This window comes from Trachypithecus francoisi, unplaced genomic scaffold (genome assembly GCF_009764315.1).
Source record: "Trachypithecus francoisi isolate TF-2019V2 unplaced genomic scaffold, Tfra_2.0 Lachesis_group0, whole genome shotgun sequence".
NCBI classification, from domain to species: Eukaryota; Metazoa; Chordata; class Mammalia; order Primates; family Cercopithecidae; genus Trachypithecus; species Trachypithecus francoisi.
The window spans coordinates 20,581,393-20,599,588 of record NW_022681453.1 but is presented as its reverse complement, the minus strand read 5'-3'; the positions used below and the strand labels follow the sequence as shown (position 1 = coordinate 20,599,588).

Genomic DNA, 18,196 nt, shown 5'->3' with positions numbered 1-18,196 from the left:
ACTTTTAACATGTTCATATTCTTTTAATGCTGAGGTATGTCTTGTAAACAACATATATATGAACTTCTATTACTCCAGTGTATAATCTTTATCTTTTAACTAGAGCATTTCAACTCTTTATAGTTTTAGTAATTACCATTATGTTTAGATACGTTTCTACCATCTAAATTTCTACTCTATTCATTTCATCTTTTTTAATTTTTTTTAATCTTTTTATTTATTTATTTATTTATTTTTGAGACGGAGTCTCACTCAGCCACCCAGGCTAGAGTGCAGTGGTGCGATCTTGGCTCACTGCAGCCACCATCTCCCGGATTCAAATGATTCTTCCATCTCAGCCTCCTGAGTAGCTGGGATTACAGGCACCCACCATCATGCCCAGCTAATTTTTGTATTTTTATGGGGTTTTACCATGTTGGCCAGGCTGGTCCTGAGCTCCTGACCTCAGGTGATCTGCCTGCCTTGACCTCCCAAAAGTTCTAGGATTATAGGCATGAGCCACCATACCTGGCCTTAAGTGTTTTTAAAGATGAGGTCTCACTAAGTTGCCCAGGCCAGACTCAAACTCCTGGACTCAAGCAGTCTTCCCATTGCAGTCTACCAGGTAGCTAGGACTGCAGGTGCACACCACCTTGCTCAGTTTCTGTATTTTGCACTTCAATGCATTTTGTTATTTTTTTCTCTATGCCTTCTTTTGATTTCATTTTTTTGCAAAACTTTTTTCCTCTTATTACCTCTAAAATTTGGAAATTGTAACACCTATGGATAATCTTTTAGTTCTTATCTAAGAAGTTTTAGTATGCATAATTAACTTATCAAAGCCAGAAGCTAATCAGGATCTTAATCCTCCAAACAATACAAAGACTTTAGAATAATTCAACTCTAGTCACTCTTTTCCTTATTTATAATGCTGGTGCTGTGTACTTTAGTTCTTTTGTGGCAATTTTTGAATCTCGTAGAAAGTGATCCCCAAGCTTTTTGGAACCAGGGACCAGTTTTGTGGAAGACAGTTTTTCCATGGACAGCAGTGGATATGGGGGGTGGGGGGCAAGGTCAGGATGAAACTCTTCCTTCTCATGTCATCAGGCATTAGATTCTTATAAGGAGCTCACAACCTAGATCTCTTGCATGCTCAGTTCATAATAGGGTTCACACTCCTATGAGAATCTAATGCCACTGCTGATGTGATAGGAGGAGCTCAGGCCATAATGCTCTCTTGCCTGCTGCTCACCTCCTGCTGTGTGGCCCAGTTCCAAACAGGCCATGGACTGGTAGCTGTTTGTGGCCTGGGGGTGGGGGACCCCTGCCATAAAATACTATTCAGCCAGGCATGATGGCTCATGCCTATAATCCCAGCACTTTGGGAGGTTGAGGCAGAAGAGTGCTTAAAGCCAAGAGTTTGAAATCAGCCTAGGCAGTGTACTAAGACCCCATCTCTACCAAAAAAAAAAATTGTTTTAATTGGCTGAGCATGGTGGTGTGCACCAGTAGTCCCAGCTACTTGAGGGGCTGAGGTGGAAGGATCATTTAAGCCCAAGAGTTCAAGGCCGCAGTGTGCTATGACCATGCGACTGTACTTCAGCCTGGGCAACAGTGAGATCCTGTCTTTAAAAACGTTAATAATAATAATAATAATAATATTGATTTGTAGAGTCAGTACAATTCATTATTGCGACTTTCTTTATTCTTCATTCCTTTTTGCTATTGAGAAGTCATCCGTCAGTATGATTGTAGTTCCTTTAAAGGTTATCTGTCTTTTCTTTTCTAGCTATCTTTAGTATCTTTTTCTCTTTTGTATTTTATAGTTTCATTTTGATATATTTTTTGTATTTTCAGTAGAGACAAGTTTCACTGTGTTAGCCAGGATGGTCTCAATCTCCTGACCTCATGATTCGCCTGCCTCAGCCTCCCAAAGTGCTGGGATTACAGGCGTGAGCCACCACGCCCGTCCACCATGCCCAACTTTTAAACATTTTTAACACATCTGTTTTTTATTCTATGGCAGATTATTCTGATAATCTAATATTTGAATTCCAGTATCTAATACATATATTTGTTTAGTTTCACTGTCATTTTTGCTAGCTTTCTCTTGTGATTCTTTGATTCTTATGTGCCTCATGATTTTTTACTATGAGCTCATATTTCTTGGAACTTTATCTCTAGAGATCACTGGAGCATTAAATTCAAGTTGGTTTCATCCAGAAATGATTTGTTGCTTGTCCAGGATGACTGCCCTGTCTTTGTTAAGGCTAACTTATGATGAAGAGTTCTCAGAGATTCATTTCACGCCTCTCCTCTCCTCTCAGTGCCATGGTTTGAGATAGGCGTGAGTTTAGATAGGTAGAGGTTGAGATGGGCAGTCCTCCTTGCTCCCTGGCAGTGCAGAAACTGATTTGAGTTCCCACTAACAGTGCAGCCACGGCCTTTGGATTCCCAGCTTCTGGTAGACCCTGACCTTTGTCTTCCCTCCTTGCTGCGCAGAGAAGCCTTGGAGATCAAAGCTTGTTTTATCACAAATGAATGCCCACAAAGTGAACATTTGACTTCAGTGTTCTGGGTTTTCATCTGGGTTCCTGCTTTTACTCCTTTAATTTTATGAGCATCCTTATTTCCTATTGGCATCCCATGTATGCATTTTTAAAGTTTTATTTTTTAAAGTTTGCATCCAATGTTGTTTTAACTAGAAGGTTTCAGTCAAGAGCAACCTGCTATACTTCGTGAACAGACATTTTGAAACAAGGTATTAAGGAATTTCAAACTAGAAATATTAATAACATCAGAACAGTCATTAGCGTCTACCTTTAATCAAATCTTATCCTTTAAGTTGTCCTTCTTAGTGTATGAGTAATTAGTTTTTTGGGTTTTTTGGGTTTTTTTTTTTTTTTTTTTTTTTGAGACAGTCTTGCTCTGTCGCCAGGCTGAAATACAGTGGCACGATCTCGGCTCACTGCAACCTCTGCCTCTCTGGTTCAAGCGATTCTCCTGCCTCAGCCTCCCAAGTAGCTGGGACTATAGGCACGCACCACCATGCCCAGCTAATTTTTGTATGTTTAGTAGAGACGGGATTTCACCATATTGGCCAGGATGGTCTCGATCTCTTGACCTCATGATCCACCTGTCTTGGCCTCCCAAAGTGCTGGGATTACAGGAGTGAGCCACCATACCTGGTCATAATTAGTTTTAATTTAGCAAATCATTTGTCTTCTGCCTCAAGTCTTTCTGTAATGAGATAAGACATAAATAATTTGATTTCAGAATGTCTTTAAAACATACACTTAATTTTTTGGAAGTGGGATTAAGACCCATATATGTTTTAATCATGAGGATGTTAAAATTTGTAATAGAATTTTCAAAATTGTGTCAAAATACTGGTCTTTGCTGAAGCAGGTACTTTAAAAGTAGCAACTAATCTCCAATACATTACTAAAGTGATTTTTTTTTCTTTTTGCTAACATACAGCCAGATTCTCCTGAATATAAAGCTGCTTGCAAACTCTGGGATTTGTACCTTCGAACAAGAAATGAGTTTGTTCAGAAAGGAGAAGCAGATGATGAAGATGATGATGAAGATGGGCAAGACAATCAGGGCACGGTGACTGAAGGAGTAAGTGTGCAGCTGGAAATTGTGATGGATGGGCTCTTGGAAGGCAGAGAGGGCCCTGCTTGTGATTCCCTCTGGGATGTTGTGGGCAACTAGAATTCCTGTGCAATTGTATTAGTAACTGGGAGGATAAAAGGACATTCAGCCAGAGAGCCCCACTCCATTTTTAAGGGATCCTAGGATATCCTGGACAATGTGTGCCATGTGTGGTGATTTTCATGAATTGTACTTATATTAATGCATATTTCCTGCTCAGTTTTAAAGAGAATCTTGATATCATCAAGGATTAGTCCAGTATTGCTACATTGAGACATCATGTAAGGGAAGGCAGTGTGATTAGAAGTTGGAATGTAATCACCTTAGTGAGGAATATTTCTGTAGGTTAGAATGGTTACTGTTCCTAGAACATACCAGGTGTGTTTCTACCGCTGGAATTTTGCAGTTGTTCTTCTGTGTAGAGGATGTTTCCTTTGGCTTTTCCCGTGACTGTCTCTTTTTTATTATTCTAATACCATCTAAAGTGGTATCTACTGAGACAGGACTTTCCTGACCACCCTATCTAAATTGTTTGCTCTGCCTTCCTCCTTTTTAGTTCCTACCCCACCCTGTCATCACAGGGTTGTCTTCAGTTTTTATAATGTCACTATATGTGAAATAATAACATACTAGTTTACTTGTTTTTCTCTCTTCCCCCAAGCAGAATGATTGCTCCTGAGCAGGTATCTTCTTGTTCATTTATTCCTTATATCTACACTATACCTGGCACGTAGGTGCTGATAAATATTTACTAAATAAATACACATGCTTCATGGCCAGGCACAGTGGCTCACATCTGTAATCCCAGCACTTTGGGAGGCCAAGGCGGGAGGATCACTTGAGGTTAGGAGTTCAAGAACAGCCTGGCCAACATTGTAAAGCCCCATCTTTACCAAAAATACAAAAATTAGCTAGGCATGGTGGCAGATGCCTATAATCCCAGCTACGCAGGAGGCTGAGGCACGATAATTGCTTGAACCTGGAAGGTGGAGGGTGCAGTGAGCCAAGATGACGCCACTGTACTCCAGACTGGGCGACAGAGTGAGTGAGACTCCATCTCAAAAAAAAAAATGAAAAAAGAAAATAAAAAGACATGTTTGAAAAGAGAAAAAAAGAATAGTAGAGGGGATCACAACTCTTCTACCGCTAAATTGTAAGAAGCACAATGCAGAATAGTCCCCTTTCTTCTGTAACTTATCTACATAGGCCTTTTGCTGGAACACAGAGAAGCAGTGTTGGGTGAATTTCTCAAAAATATAATTACTTATTAGAGTCTCAAAATACAGTTCCTAGTCAGGTGCTATGGCTCAACCCTGTAATCCCAGCACTTTTGGAGACCGAGGCAGACAGATCACCTGAGGTCAGGAGTTTGAGACCAGCCTGGTTTCAAACATGGTGAAACCCCATTTCTACTGAAAATACAAAAATTAGCTGGGCATGGTGGTGGGCACCTTTAGTCCCAGCTACTTGGGAGGCTGAGGCAGGAGAATCACTTGAACCTGGGAGGCAGAGGTTGCAGTGAGCTGAGATCATGCCACTGTACTCCAACCTGGGTGGTAGAATGAGACCCTGTCTCAAAAAATATATATATATGTGTGTGTGTATATATATACACACATACACATACATATAGTTCCTATATATATATATATTTTATATATGTAAAATTTTATATTTTATATATGATATATAAATATATAGTTCCTCAGCACCTTGTCAATTTAAGTAATTAAGTGATTGGAACTAGATAGAAGGCTAAAATTAGGAATTTCCTGGAATTCTACTCTCTGATATAAATGCAGGAGAAGCAACCCATGCTTTCTTCAGTAGAACACTGCTTGCAGAGGCCCTACCCTTAGTGTAGACCTTCAGGGCTCTAGTCAAAAAATTAAAATGCCTACATTTAGGACTTGCCCATATTTCTTTCTGTAGTGCATAATTGATGAGAAATTGGGAGGATGTTGTATGTTCCCATTTATACCCCCCGAGCCTCTTTCAAATTTTGTTTTTTTCAGATGGTGTCTTATTCTTTGGCCCAGGCTGGAGTGCAGTGGCACAATCACAGCTCACTGCAACCTTCATATCTTGGGTTCAAACGATTCTTCTGCCTCAGCTTCCCAAGTAGCTGTGAATGCAGATGCCTGCCACCACACCAGCTAATTTTTGTATTTTTAGCATAGATGAGGTTTCACCATGTTGGCCAGGCTGGTCTCTAACTACTGACCTCAGGTGATCCTCCTACTTCAGCTTCCCGAAGTGCTTGGGATTATAGGCGTGAGCCACCATGCTAGACCCCAAGCCTCTTTATAGCTCTATAATTCTCATGGAGGGAGAAGACATTTTCAGGTTTCTAATGTTTAAATCAAGGATGATTTTCTTGGGACTGGCGCTGTGGCTCAATCCTGCAATCCCAACACTTTGGGAAGCTGTGACTGGAGGATCACTTGAGCCCAAGTGTTTGAGACCAGCCCGGGCAACATAGTGAGATGCCCATGTGTACACAAAGGAAAAAAAAGTAGCCAAGCATGATGGTACACATCTGTGGTCACAGCTACTTGAAAAGCTGATGTGGGAGGATTGCCTGAGCCCTGGTGTTTGAGGCTGCAATGAGCCATGGTCACACCACTTCACTCCAACCTGGGCAACAGAGTGGTGAGAAAAAAAAGTGCTGAACCTTAAAATTGAGACTATACTAAATAAAAAGAGCTTCTGTTGTATTGGGACAGAATACCTTTACTTTTATGATTTAAACAAGGAAAAACCATTACTCTTTATTTTATATGTACAAAGAATGATTTGGACTAGAAGCATCATTTAATCCTTGACTGAGACATTCCGTTGCTTATTCTAGAAACTTGCTTCAGACTTGGACCCTCCTTGGTCAAGTACTCTTTGGGGCATATACTTCCTATGTCGAAACAGTGACTAAGATAGGTATAAACCAGTCAGTCTAAAGAGCAGAAATGGTGTACATTGATTTACTTAATCGCTATTTAGTTTTTTGTTTTGTTTTGTTTTGTTTTTTTTGAGACGGAGTCTTACTCTGCCACCCAGGCTGGAGTGCAGTGGCCGGATCTCAGCTCACTGCAAGTTCCGCCTCCCGGGTTCACGCCATTCTCCTGCCTCAGCCTCCCGAGTAGCTGGGACTACAGGTGCCCGCCTCGTCGCCCGGCTAGTTTTTTGTATTTTTAAGTAGAGACAGGGTTTCACCGTATTAGCCAGGATGGTCTCGATCTCCTGACCTCGTGATCCGCCCGTCTCGGCCTCCCAAAGTGCTGGGATTACAGGCTTGAGCCACCGCGCCCGGCCCGCTATTTAGTTTTGACTTAATTTGAATTCAGTTGTTAGACCTGGTAGAGCACCCCATGGTGAAAAGTATGTAGTCCCAACTTTATGTAAGTAGTCATTGTCCTGTAAGAATATGAAGATCAATAGATGTGAACAGCAGATATAGAAATGACCGACTATTATGGGACATGTTTTCTCCTGCTCAGTTGCTCATTTTACATTTGTAGCACTTAAACTTTGCCATTATAATGTTTACTGTAGAAAAAGGTTCAATAAAAGGACCTACTACAAGGGATTTCATTGCAAAAATAACATAAGGAGCCTCATTAGGTTCATATAGGTTATTCTAGGGATGCAGTGCCTGTGTCCAGCATCAGAACATTATGGGGTATTCTTGAAATTTGGAGTTAAAATAAGTACTGGTTAGGAGTTGCTTTTTTTGGCCAGGTACAGTGGCTCATGCCTGTAATGCCAGCACTTTGAGAGGCCGAGGTGGACGGACACGAGGTCAGGAGTTTGAGACCAGCCTGGCCAACATGGTGAAACCCCGTCTCTACTAAAAATATAAAACTTAGCTGGGCCTGGTGGCGCACGCCTATAATCCCAGCTACTCGGGAGGCTGAGGCAGGAGAATTGCTTAAACCCAGGAGGTGGAGGTTGCAGTGAGCTGAGATTGTGCCACCGTACTCCAGCCTCTCCATCTCAAAAAAAAAAAAAGAAGTTGGTCTTATGAATTAGCTTTACAATTTTAGAAGCTATGTAATATTCAGCATTTTATTATTTTTCTTACAAAGTACTTCTTTCTCCACGTTACCAGTCTTCTCCAACTTACTTGAAGGAGATCCTGGAACAGCTTCTTGAAGCCATAGTTGTAGCTACAAATCCATCAGGACGTCTCATTAGCGAACTTTTTCAGAAACTGCCTTCTAAAGTGGTAAGTGATGCAATTAAAAACAGGTAAATGTCAGTGTTTTGTTTTTAGTACTTCAAGAATTTTATTAATTACTGATAAATAAAGTAAGTTTAAAAGGAAGGTGTTGGACCAGGCATGGTGGCTCACGCCTGTAATCCCAGCACTTTGGGAGGCTGAGGCAGGTGGATCACCTGAAGTTGGGAGTTCGAGACCGGCCTGACCAACATGGAGAAACCCCATCTCTACTAAAAATACAAAAAATTAGCCAGGCCTGGTGGCGCGTGCCTGTAATCCCAGCTACTCAGGAAGCTGAGGTAGGAGAATCACTTGAACCCTGGAGGCAGAGGTTGTGGTGGGTGAGCCAAGATTGTGCCATTGCACTCCAGCCTGGGCAACAAGGGCGAAACCCCATCTCAAATTAAAAAAAAAAAAAATGGAGGATGTTGGACCAGGCGCAGTGGCTCACACCTGTAGTCCCAGCACTTTGGGAGGCCAAGCAAGACAGGCAGATCACCTGAGGTCAGGAGTTTGAGACAAGCCTGGCCAACATGGTGAAAACCCATCTCTAGTAAAAGTATAAAAATTACCCTGGCGTGGTGGTGCGTGCCTGTAATCCCACCTACTCGGGAGGCTGAGGCAGGAGAATTGCTTGAACCTGGGAGGTGGAAGTTACAGTGAGCTGACATCACGCCATTGCACTCCAGCCTGGGTGACAGGGCAAGATTCCGTCTCAAAAAATAGATAAAAGGAAGATGTTGGAGGCAGCCAAGAGATCCTCCTCACAGCAGCACAAAACATACACGGTCTATCATTTTACATGATCAGAAGGTTGTGATTTTTATTTTTTTTATTTTTATGTTTTTTGTTTTTTGATTGGTAATTTTTGTTTGTTTCTTACTATGGTAAAGGATATGTATCATAAAATTTATCATTTTAGCCATTTTTAAGTGTACAGTACATTCACATTTTTATGCAACCATCACCACCATCTGGAACTTTTTAGTCTTACAAAACCAAAACTCCATACCCATTGAACACCAAGTCCACTCTCCTCTTCTCCTAGCTTCTGGCAACCACCATTCTGCTTTCTGTCTATGAGTTTGACTATTCTAGGTATATCATAGAAGAAGAATCATACAATATTTGTCCTGTGACTGGCTTGTTTCAATTAGCATATGTTCAGGATTCATCTATATTGCAGCCTGAATCAGAATTTCATTCCTTTTTAAAACTGAATGGCATTTTGTTATTTATATATAATATCTTTTGTTTATAAGTTTTTTGGGGTGTTTGGTTTTGTTTAGAGATAGAGTCTTGCTGTGTTGCCTAGGCTGACCTCAAACTCCTGGGCTCAAGCGATCCTCCCACCTCAGCCTCCCATGTAGCTGGGTATACAGGCTTGTGCCACCATGCCTTATTACATTTTGTTTACTCATTCATCTGTCAGTGGACATTGGGTTGTTTCCAAGATTGGTAATTCTTCATTGATAAAATAAGCACCTTAACTAAGCCTTATTTATTCTTTATTTTTTTGAGACGGAGTCTCGCTCTGTCATCCAGACTGGAGTGCAGTGGCATGATCTTGGCTCACTGCAACCTCTGCCTCCCGAGTTCAAGCAATTGTCCTGTCTCAGCCTCTTGAGTAGCTGGGATTACAGGCATGCACCACTACACCCGGCTAATTTTTGTATTTTTTAATAGAGACAGGGTTTCACCATGTTGGCCAGGCTGATCTTGAACTCTTGACCTCAAGTGATACACCTGCCTCAGCCTCCCAGAGTGCTGGGATTACAGACATGAGCTACTACACCCGGCCTAAACGTTGCATTTGTGAGTGGAAACTTTCTCTTTGTGTAGGAGACAGGGTAAGAGGAAGATAAATGAGTTCTTCCTCCTTTTAGTTCTCTTTGATCTTCTGGTGATGCTGAAAAAAGAAAAATGAATTAGGTACTCTTCTACCTGAAAAAGGAAGAGGTTTTCTAAACAAGTGAGACCTTTAAAAAGTATCAGAGTTCCTTATGCCTTTACACCCAAAAGATAGGTAACATACAGATTTGACTCACATTAGCCTATGAAACCGCAAACATTTTCACGGCCTCCGCATTCTTATATTTCTAGGTAAGGGTATACTTCCAGAAGTACTCTACGGTAGCACTTAGCCCTATTGTGATCATTTAACTTTTCTGTCTACCTCCTTTTCTCCCTGAATTTCTTGAGGACAGTGACTGTGCTGTATTTACCTTTGTGTTCCCGTCTATAACTGGAACCCGATCCGAAGGATTGGATGACTTCGAATTACTTTGTACCCCTGGGTGGTCATAGGTATGCAAGATGCTTGTTGACTGATGAGTAGCATGCAGCTTTCCTCATCAGTCACTGGCAAGTCTAGTTATTTAAAGATGTGTCTTGACTAGCTGTAGAATAGTTACAACATTAGAAATAAAGCATCTGACCACTGCTGTCCTAGGTGTGAATCTTACTAGAAAGATATAATTATTAATATTGGCCATATGACTTAAAATTTTAAGAAAAGGAGTAAAGTGTGATGATTCTTTGAAGAATTAAACATGGAATTACCATATGATCCAGCAGTTCCACTTTGGATACATACTCCAAAGCAAGTGAAAGCAGGGTATTGAAGAGATATTTGTATACCCATATTCATAGCAGCATTATTCACAATAGCTAAAAATGGAAGCAACTCAGGTGTCCATCAGTGAATGAATGGATAAACAATATGTGACATATACATATAGTGGCATATTATTTGGCATTAAAAAGGAAGGAAATTCTGAAACATCCTACATGTATGAACCCTAAAGACATTTTGTTAAGCAAAATGAGCCAGTCACAAAAGGACAAATATTGTATGATTTCTTATATGAGGTACCTAGAATACTCAAAATCTTAAGAGACGTAAAGTTAGAATGGTGGTTGCCAGGGGCTGGAGGGAATGGGGAGTTAGTTTAATGTGTACAGAGTTTCCATTTTGCAAGATTAAAAAGTTCTGGAGGTGGATGTTGGTGATAGTTGCACAGCAGTGTGAGTGTACCTAATGCCACAGAACTGTACACTTAAAATTGGCTCAAATGGTAAATTTTATGTTACTATGTGAATTTTATTTTATTTTTATTTATAAAAAAATTATAAAAGAAGTGCAGGATAGGTGCAGTGACCCACACCTGTAATCCCAGCACTTTGAGAGGCCAACATAGCTGAGACTGTGTCTCTACAAAAAAAATTTTTTTAATTAGCTGGACATGGTGGTGTGCACCTGTGCTCACAGCTGTTTGAGGGTTCTGAGTTGGGAGGATCACTTGAGCCTAGGAGTTCAAGGCTGCAGTGAGCTGTGATCATGCCACTTCATTCCAACCTAGGCAACAGAAAAAGACCCTGTCTCTTTTTCTCTCTCTCGCTCTCTGTCACTCTCATTCACCCGCACACACATACATGCAAAATAGAAGAGAAGTACTGTCTTCGCTCAAGATTTATTCTTACCCTGCAGGAGATAATCAGTGATGGTCAAATCAACAACAGTGATTTGGGGCAATGAAACATTAATGATTAGTTCCCTCCATACCCCCTTCAAGGTCACCTTGAAGGAACTGGTTGGGAAAAGCAGGTTTCTATTGGTCCCTCAGGGTGTGACAGTTTGAAAGACAACAAGAATTGAGACCTGAAGGGGCAGGGCAGTTTTCACCTTTCCTTAGTAAGTCCATCCCAAGCAGGCTGGCTGTGTGGGAGAGGTAGATTGGGAATTTGTGGGAGTGGATGACTTTGAATTACTTTGTACTCCATGCTGGGTGGCCTTGCCATAATTTGTCCTCTGAACTTTGTCTCAGAAGTAGAGCTGGTGAAGAGAAGGGGCAGCAATGGAGATTGATCCAAGTAAAGGAAGGAGTTAGGGTTAAGAAAGTAGTGATAAGCTTAGGGGACAAATGAGATAAAGCAACACAGAGATCATCTATTCAGCCCAGTAACTGAGTGAAGGCTGTGACTTTCTGTTTTTGTTGTTGTTGTTTGGGCTTCGGTAGGGTTTGAACAGGTAGGAAGAGCTGGGAGAACACAATCTGACTTCCCCTGAACCTCTCCCATCTGATGAGACCAACTTTTGATATTTGGGCAACTGCAGTTATTTCCTCCAAGGAAGAAAATCTGTAGGAAAGCCTGAGGACAGTAAGTGATTCTAGGTTGTTGTGAAAGCTTCAAGGACATTCCTCAACATGTTCAACTTCTTGGGATGAGCTAGTATTTGATAAATCAGAAGTTGTTAATAATTTAGCTTCATTTTTTTGTTTGTTTGTTTTTTCAAGACTGTCTTGCTCTGTCACCCAGACTGGAATGCAGTGGCTCGATCTCAGCTGGCTGCAACCTCTGCCTCCCAGGTTCAAGCAATTCTCCTGCCTCAGCCTCCCGAGTAGCTGGGATTACAGGCGCCCACCACTACACCCAGCTAATTTTTGTATTTTTAGTAGAGACGGGGTTTCATCATATTGGCCAGGCTGGTCTTGAACTCCTGACCTCGTGATCCACCCGTCTCAGCTTCCCAAAGTGCTGGGATTACAGGCATGAGCCACTGTGCCTGACCAGAATTTTGCTGCTTCTTTTTTTTTTTTTTTTTTTTTGAGAAGGAGTCTCGCTCTCTCGCCCAGGCTGGAGTGCAGTGGCGTGATCTCGGCTCACTGCAAGCTCCGCCTCCCGGGTTCAGGCCATTCTCCTGCCTCAGCCTCCTGAGTAACTGGGACTACAGGCACCCGCCACCGCGCCCGGCTAATTTTTTGTATTTTTAGTAGAGACGGGGTTTCACTGTGGTCTCAATCTCCTGACCTTGTGATCCGCCCGCCTCGGCCTCCCAAAGTGCTGGGATTACAGGCGTGAGCCACTGCGCCTGGCCTTTTTTTTTTTTTTTTTGAGACAGAGTTTTGCTCTTACTGCTCAGACTGCAGTGCAGTGGCACAATCTCAGCTCACTGCAACCTCCACCTCCCAGGTTCAAGTGATTCTCCTGCCTCAGCCTCCCAAGTATCTGGAATTACATACATGCACCAACACACCAGGCTAATTTTGTGTTTTTGGTAGAGACGGGGTTTCTCCATGTTGGCCAGGCTAGTCTCGAACTCCTGACCCCAGGTGAACCACCCACCTCGGCCTCCCAAAAATGCTGGGATTACAAGTGTGAGCCAGCACGCCCTGCCTAGATTTTTTTTTTTTTTTTTTTGAGATGAAGTCTCACCCTTGTCCCCTAGGCTGGAGTACAATGGCATGCTCTCAGCTCACTGCAACCCCCATTTCCCAGGTCCAAGTGATTTTCTTGCCTCAGCCTCCTGAGTAGCTGGGATTACAGGTGCTTGTCACCACGCCCGGCTAATTTTTGTATTTTTAGTAGAGATGGGGTTTCACCATGTTGGCCAGGCTGGTCTCGATCTCTTGACCTCAGGTGATCTGCCCGCCTCAGCCTCCCAAAGTGCTGGAATTACAGGTGTGAACTACCACACCCAGCCCCAGCCTAGAATTTTTTAAAACATTAAATTGTATACTAGTTGCATAATAATAACACTCAAATGCCAAGTTCTAACTCTTATGCCATGCTGTTGGATAGATCATGAAGTTCTTAAAATTAAATTATTTATGGTTCTGATATAATAAACGTGCTGTACAGCGGTGTCTTTAGCCTCGAATCTCACAAAGCTGCTTAACTGGTTGTTTGAACAACAGATTGTCAATGTGCTTCCTTCTCTTCTCATTAGCTTATTGAGCATGCCTGGCTTTTTGTCTTCCAGCAATATCCAGATTATTATGCAATAATTAAAGAGCCTATAGATCTCAAGACCATTGCCCAGAGGATACAGGTATGAAGATGACCATACATAAATGTTTGTGGTTTAGAGCGGATTGGCCTATGATCTTTCCTAGGAGCTTTTAGAAAACAGAGAAGCTAGTTGTCTCTGTAAGGGGTTATTAGCAAATCATGTAAATAAATTAAAATAGTGTTACTGATTGTAGCTTTGGATTGCATCTTAGGACAAAAGTTAAAACGCGTTGGTTACTGACATTTCTGATTATAAAAGATACATTTGTGGTAAAAGCTTTGTTTCATTTTTAATGTTTTAATTTTTTATTTTTGTGGGTACATAGCAGGTGTGTATATATTTATGGGGTACATGAAATTTTGCTACTGGCATACAATGCATAATAATCACATCAGGGTAGATGGGGTGACCTGTTGTTTATTTTTATCTGCTTCCAAATAGCTTTAGGATACGTTAGAATAAAAGCTACCCACAACAGATGTTAGAGTGTAAGGTCAGTGGAATTAGATATGACTTTTTTCTCTTTGGCCCTCTCTACCCTCCCCCTTCACTGTATCCCTAGCAGTAAATAGTGGCAACTAAGCACTCAGCATAGACTTGCTATATACCTAGCACTGTTTTAAGCACTTTATGTGTATTAGCTAATTAATTCTTAAAACCCCACAGGGTGGTACTGTTATTATTCCCATTTTACAAGTTAGAAAACCGAAGCACAGAAATGTTAAGTAACTTGTCCAAATCACCGCCTAGTAAGGAGAACTAGGATTTGAATCCAGACAGTCTAGCTGTAGTCTGTGTTCTCAACCCTTACACTTACTGTTTCTTCACAGAGTAGGTGGTTAATAAATATTAATTATATGACTGAGTGACTAGGATTTAAAATTTGATTATTAGTAGTAAAGGAAAGTATAGGGAAAAAGAGCTAAATTGTACCAGAAATTGAGTATTTAGAGTAGAACTGATATGGTTCTTTTTCTAGCTCTGCTACTTAACCAGCTATGTCACTTTGGTCAGGTGATTTGCCTGCTTCCTCTGCTGTATGTTGCGTGTAGTATCAACTGCTTTGCAGAGTCATAGAGGTTAGTGATAATATAGAAAAAGCATCTCACATAGAACCTACAGCATGAGGTCCTTATAAATGTGAGTCACTGATCTTCCCAGGATAAGGAGAGTTTGCCACTCCCAGGAGGTAAGGCAAAAAGGAAAACTGTGTGTTACATAGTGTCATTGAGAAATGAGACTGATAGCCACTGTGGTTTGCCAGGAAGGAGAAACTTCTTTGACTTTAAATTCTAAGAGAGTAGTAAAGAGTAACAGTATATAATTACTGGTACCACAGATAAATTTTCACAGAATGATAAAATACAGATTGCCTAATGTATCATGTTTTTTTTAGAGTTTTTTTTTTCTTTTGAGACAGAGTCTTGCCCTGTCACCCAGGCTGGAGTACAGTGCCATGATCTCAGTTCACTGCAACCTCCATCTCCTGGACTCCAGTCATTCTCCTGCCTCAACCTCCCGAGTATCTGGGATTATAGGCGCCTGCCATCAAACCTGGCTGATTTTTGTATTTTTAATAGAGATAGGATTTCACCATTTTGGCCAGGCTGATCTCGAACTCCTGACCCTAAGTGATCCACCCGCCTTGGCCTCCCAAAGTGCTGAGATTATAGGTGTGAGCCACCATGCCAGGCCTCGTTGGGTTTTTAGATCAGCCCAATAACTGCTACTGAGAATGACTCAAGTCTCTTAAATCCCTGGAATTTCTAACATCTGTGTAAGAGGATTATGTTTTCATAATCCTGGAAATCAAATCAGATCCTTAATCATCTCTCTCTCAGCCCCAGTCTTCTCACCTTATCTTGTCCTTTCTTCTTTCCAAAAGTCTCAGAGTCACCTTTTGCCATCACCTGATTCAGGTCCTTGTCCTCTTATGTCCAAATTACTGGAATAATCTATTTTGCCTCTCTGATGAAAGGCTTTCTAGTCCTTTCTATATCTTGCCTCCTGACCTTGGCTTTCTTCCTGCCAGTCCCCTGCTCAGAGACTTAATTAACTTGTTTTCCAATGCCTGCTAAAGTGTGTCACAACTGCTTGTACCAGTTGAACAAAACCGACTCTAACTTAAGTGGAAAAATAATTTTTGAAAAGCATATTGGATAGCTCAGAATTGTTGAGAAGAAAGGTTGAGGAACTAGCCTTTGGATACTAGGCAGAACTCAGGAACATCATGGCACAGCCGAGATCGTGCACAGCCTCTTTGTGGTGCCATTGCTGTTACCACTGTCATTTGCTACTGTGGTCCCTGGATACTTGCTGCTCTACTGCTAGACTGTCCTCTACAGGAGTCAGAAATGAATTCCTGCCATTCCTGCAGGAGTCAGGAATGAATTCCTGGCCATTCCATTAATCCCTCTAGACCCAAGCATGAATTAGCTGACCTGTGGTTATTTCCCTTTGCCCTGGCTGCCAGGCTGCTGGCGAAGTGACCATCTGCCCACTTTCATCCTCATTGTGGGAGGTAGAGCTCTCCCTACACCTATGCTGATTCCCTCCATATAAGAAGGATGTATAGTTGTTGGTAGTCCCACATGGCAAATAGTTACACTCCTTTGCCTGGCTCTCTGGATTCTGCCTCTTTTATTTTTACCCTACCTGTGCTTATGGTTCTACCCTTCTGCACCTTCCATTTCACTCAGTTTGGTTTCCTTACTCTCTCTAGACCATGTCTTTTTCATTTCTGTGTACTTATCATTAGGCAGGTGTGCCTGTTACCTAAAAGTGTGTCCCTCTTTCATTTCCTTTGTAAATTTAGGCAACTGTATGAGTATTCCTGGGTTGTTTTGGATTGAGTGAGCCTTCAGACCTGACAGCTCTAGCACACAGTAGGTACTCAGAAAATGTTAGCCTCTGTGCGGGACTGATTTCATATTTTACCCCAAGTGGTTCATGTAACTAGAGGGAGTTTTGCTTCACACTATTAAATCCACTTTAAAGAATTAGTATTCATGAAACACTTAGAACTGTGGTTGGCACATAGTAAGCACTATGTGTTTGCAAAATAAAACTTTTACCTTATTTGACTTTTTAAAAATTGTAATTTATTTTTATGAGAATAATGCAACTCTGGTTTTGTTACCTATCTCAAAAACTTACTTATAAATGGGTACAGTAATAATTTATAAAAAAGAAAATGATTTTATATGTTGTTCATATGTGTACTTTCCAATAACGTCTTGGAATATGATGACAATTTAGAAATATGTGGAGTTCTTTTTTTCAAGGTTGTACTGATTAACTCTCATTAAAAGGAACTGCTATATTTTGTTGTTTATTGTAGAATGGAAGCTACAAAAGTATTCATGCAATGGCCAAAGATATAGATCTCCTCGCAAAAAATGCCAAAACTTACAATGAGCCTGGCTCTCAAGTATTCAAGGTTAGTTTTGTTGTTGTTGTTGCTGTTTTCCTTGGTAATAGTAGATAGTTTAAAGTCAATAATTTTTATATAACAACTTTATTGAGATATAATTCACATACCATGGACTTTACCCATGGAAAGTATTTACTTTAGGCTGGGCGCAGTGGCTCACGCCTGTAATCCCAGCACTTTGGGAGGCCTAGGTGGGTGGATCACGAGGTCAGGTGTTCCATAACAGCCTGGCCAACATAGTGAAACCCCATCTTTACTAAAAATACAAAAATTAGCCAGGCGTGGTGGCAGGCTCCTGTAATCCCAGCTAATCAGGAGGCTGAGGTAGGAGAATCGGTTGAATCCTGGAGGCAGAGGTTGCAGTGAGCTGAGATCGCGCCACTGCACTCCAGCCCAGGCGACAGTGCGAGACTCTGTCTCAAAAAGAAAAAAAAAAAGTATTTACTTTAATGGTTTTTATTATATTCATGGAGTTGGGCAGCCATCACTCCAGTCAATTAACAGTCGCCCTTTATGTCCCCCCAGTTTCTCCAGCCCTAAGCAACCTCAAATCTATTTTCAATCTCTGTGTTTGCCTATTGCCATTTCACACAAATGGAATCATAAAATATGTGATAGGGATTTTTTGCGACTAGATTCCTTCAGTTAGCATAATGTTTTCAGGGTTTATCCATTTTGTAGCATGTGTCAGTACTGTGTTCTTTTTATTACTGAATCATACTCTACTATGAGGATATACTGTATTTTATTTACCCATTCATCAGTTGATAGATACTTGGATAGTTTCTACTTATTGGCTATTATAAATAATGCTGTTGTGAATGTTCACATATAAATTTTTATGTGGACGTATAAATACTACATATACATATATATATATATATTTTTTTTTTTTTTCCCTCTTGGATACATACCTAGGAATGGAATTGTGGGATCATGTGTGGTAACTGTCTATTTAGCTTTCTGAAGAACCGCCAAACTGTTTTCCGAAGTATACCATTTTACATTCCCACCAGCGATATCCAGGTGTTGCCATTTCTCCACATCCTCACCAACACTTGTTTTCCATTTTTGTTTTTGTTCTTATTATAGATATCATAGGGAGTGTGCAGTGGTA

The 18,196-nt window shown here is 41.1% G+C and overlaps 1 protein-coding gene across 35 annotated transcripts in view; it reads left to right on the top strand.

Moving 5' to 3' along the window:
- Positions 1–18,196, top strand: part of PBRM1 (polybromo 1) — a 152,136-nt gene that overhangs the window by 20,860 nt on the left and 113,080 nt on the right. For all 35 annotated transcript variants that reach the window (XM_033210031.1, XM_033210036.1, XM_033210004.1 and 32 more), the window contains 4 exons: positions 3,460–3,603; positions 7,742–7,858; positions 13,617–13,685; positions 16,987–17,085. In XM_033210031.1, the coding sequence (XP_033065922.1) occupies positions 3,460–3,603; positions 7,742–7,858; positions 13,617–13,685; positions 16,987–17,085 (429 nt within the window). The remainder of the gene's footprint in view (positions 1–3,459; positions 3,604–7,741; positions 7,859–13,616; positions 13,686–16,986; positions 17,086–18,196) is intronic.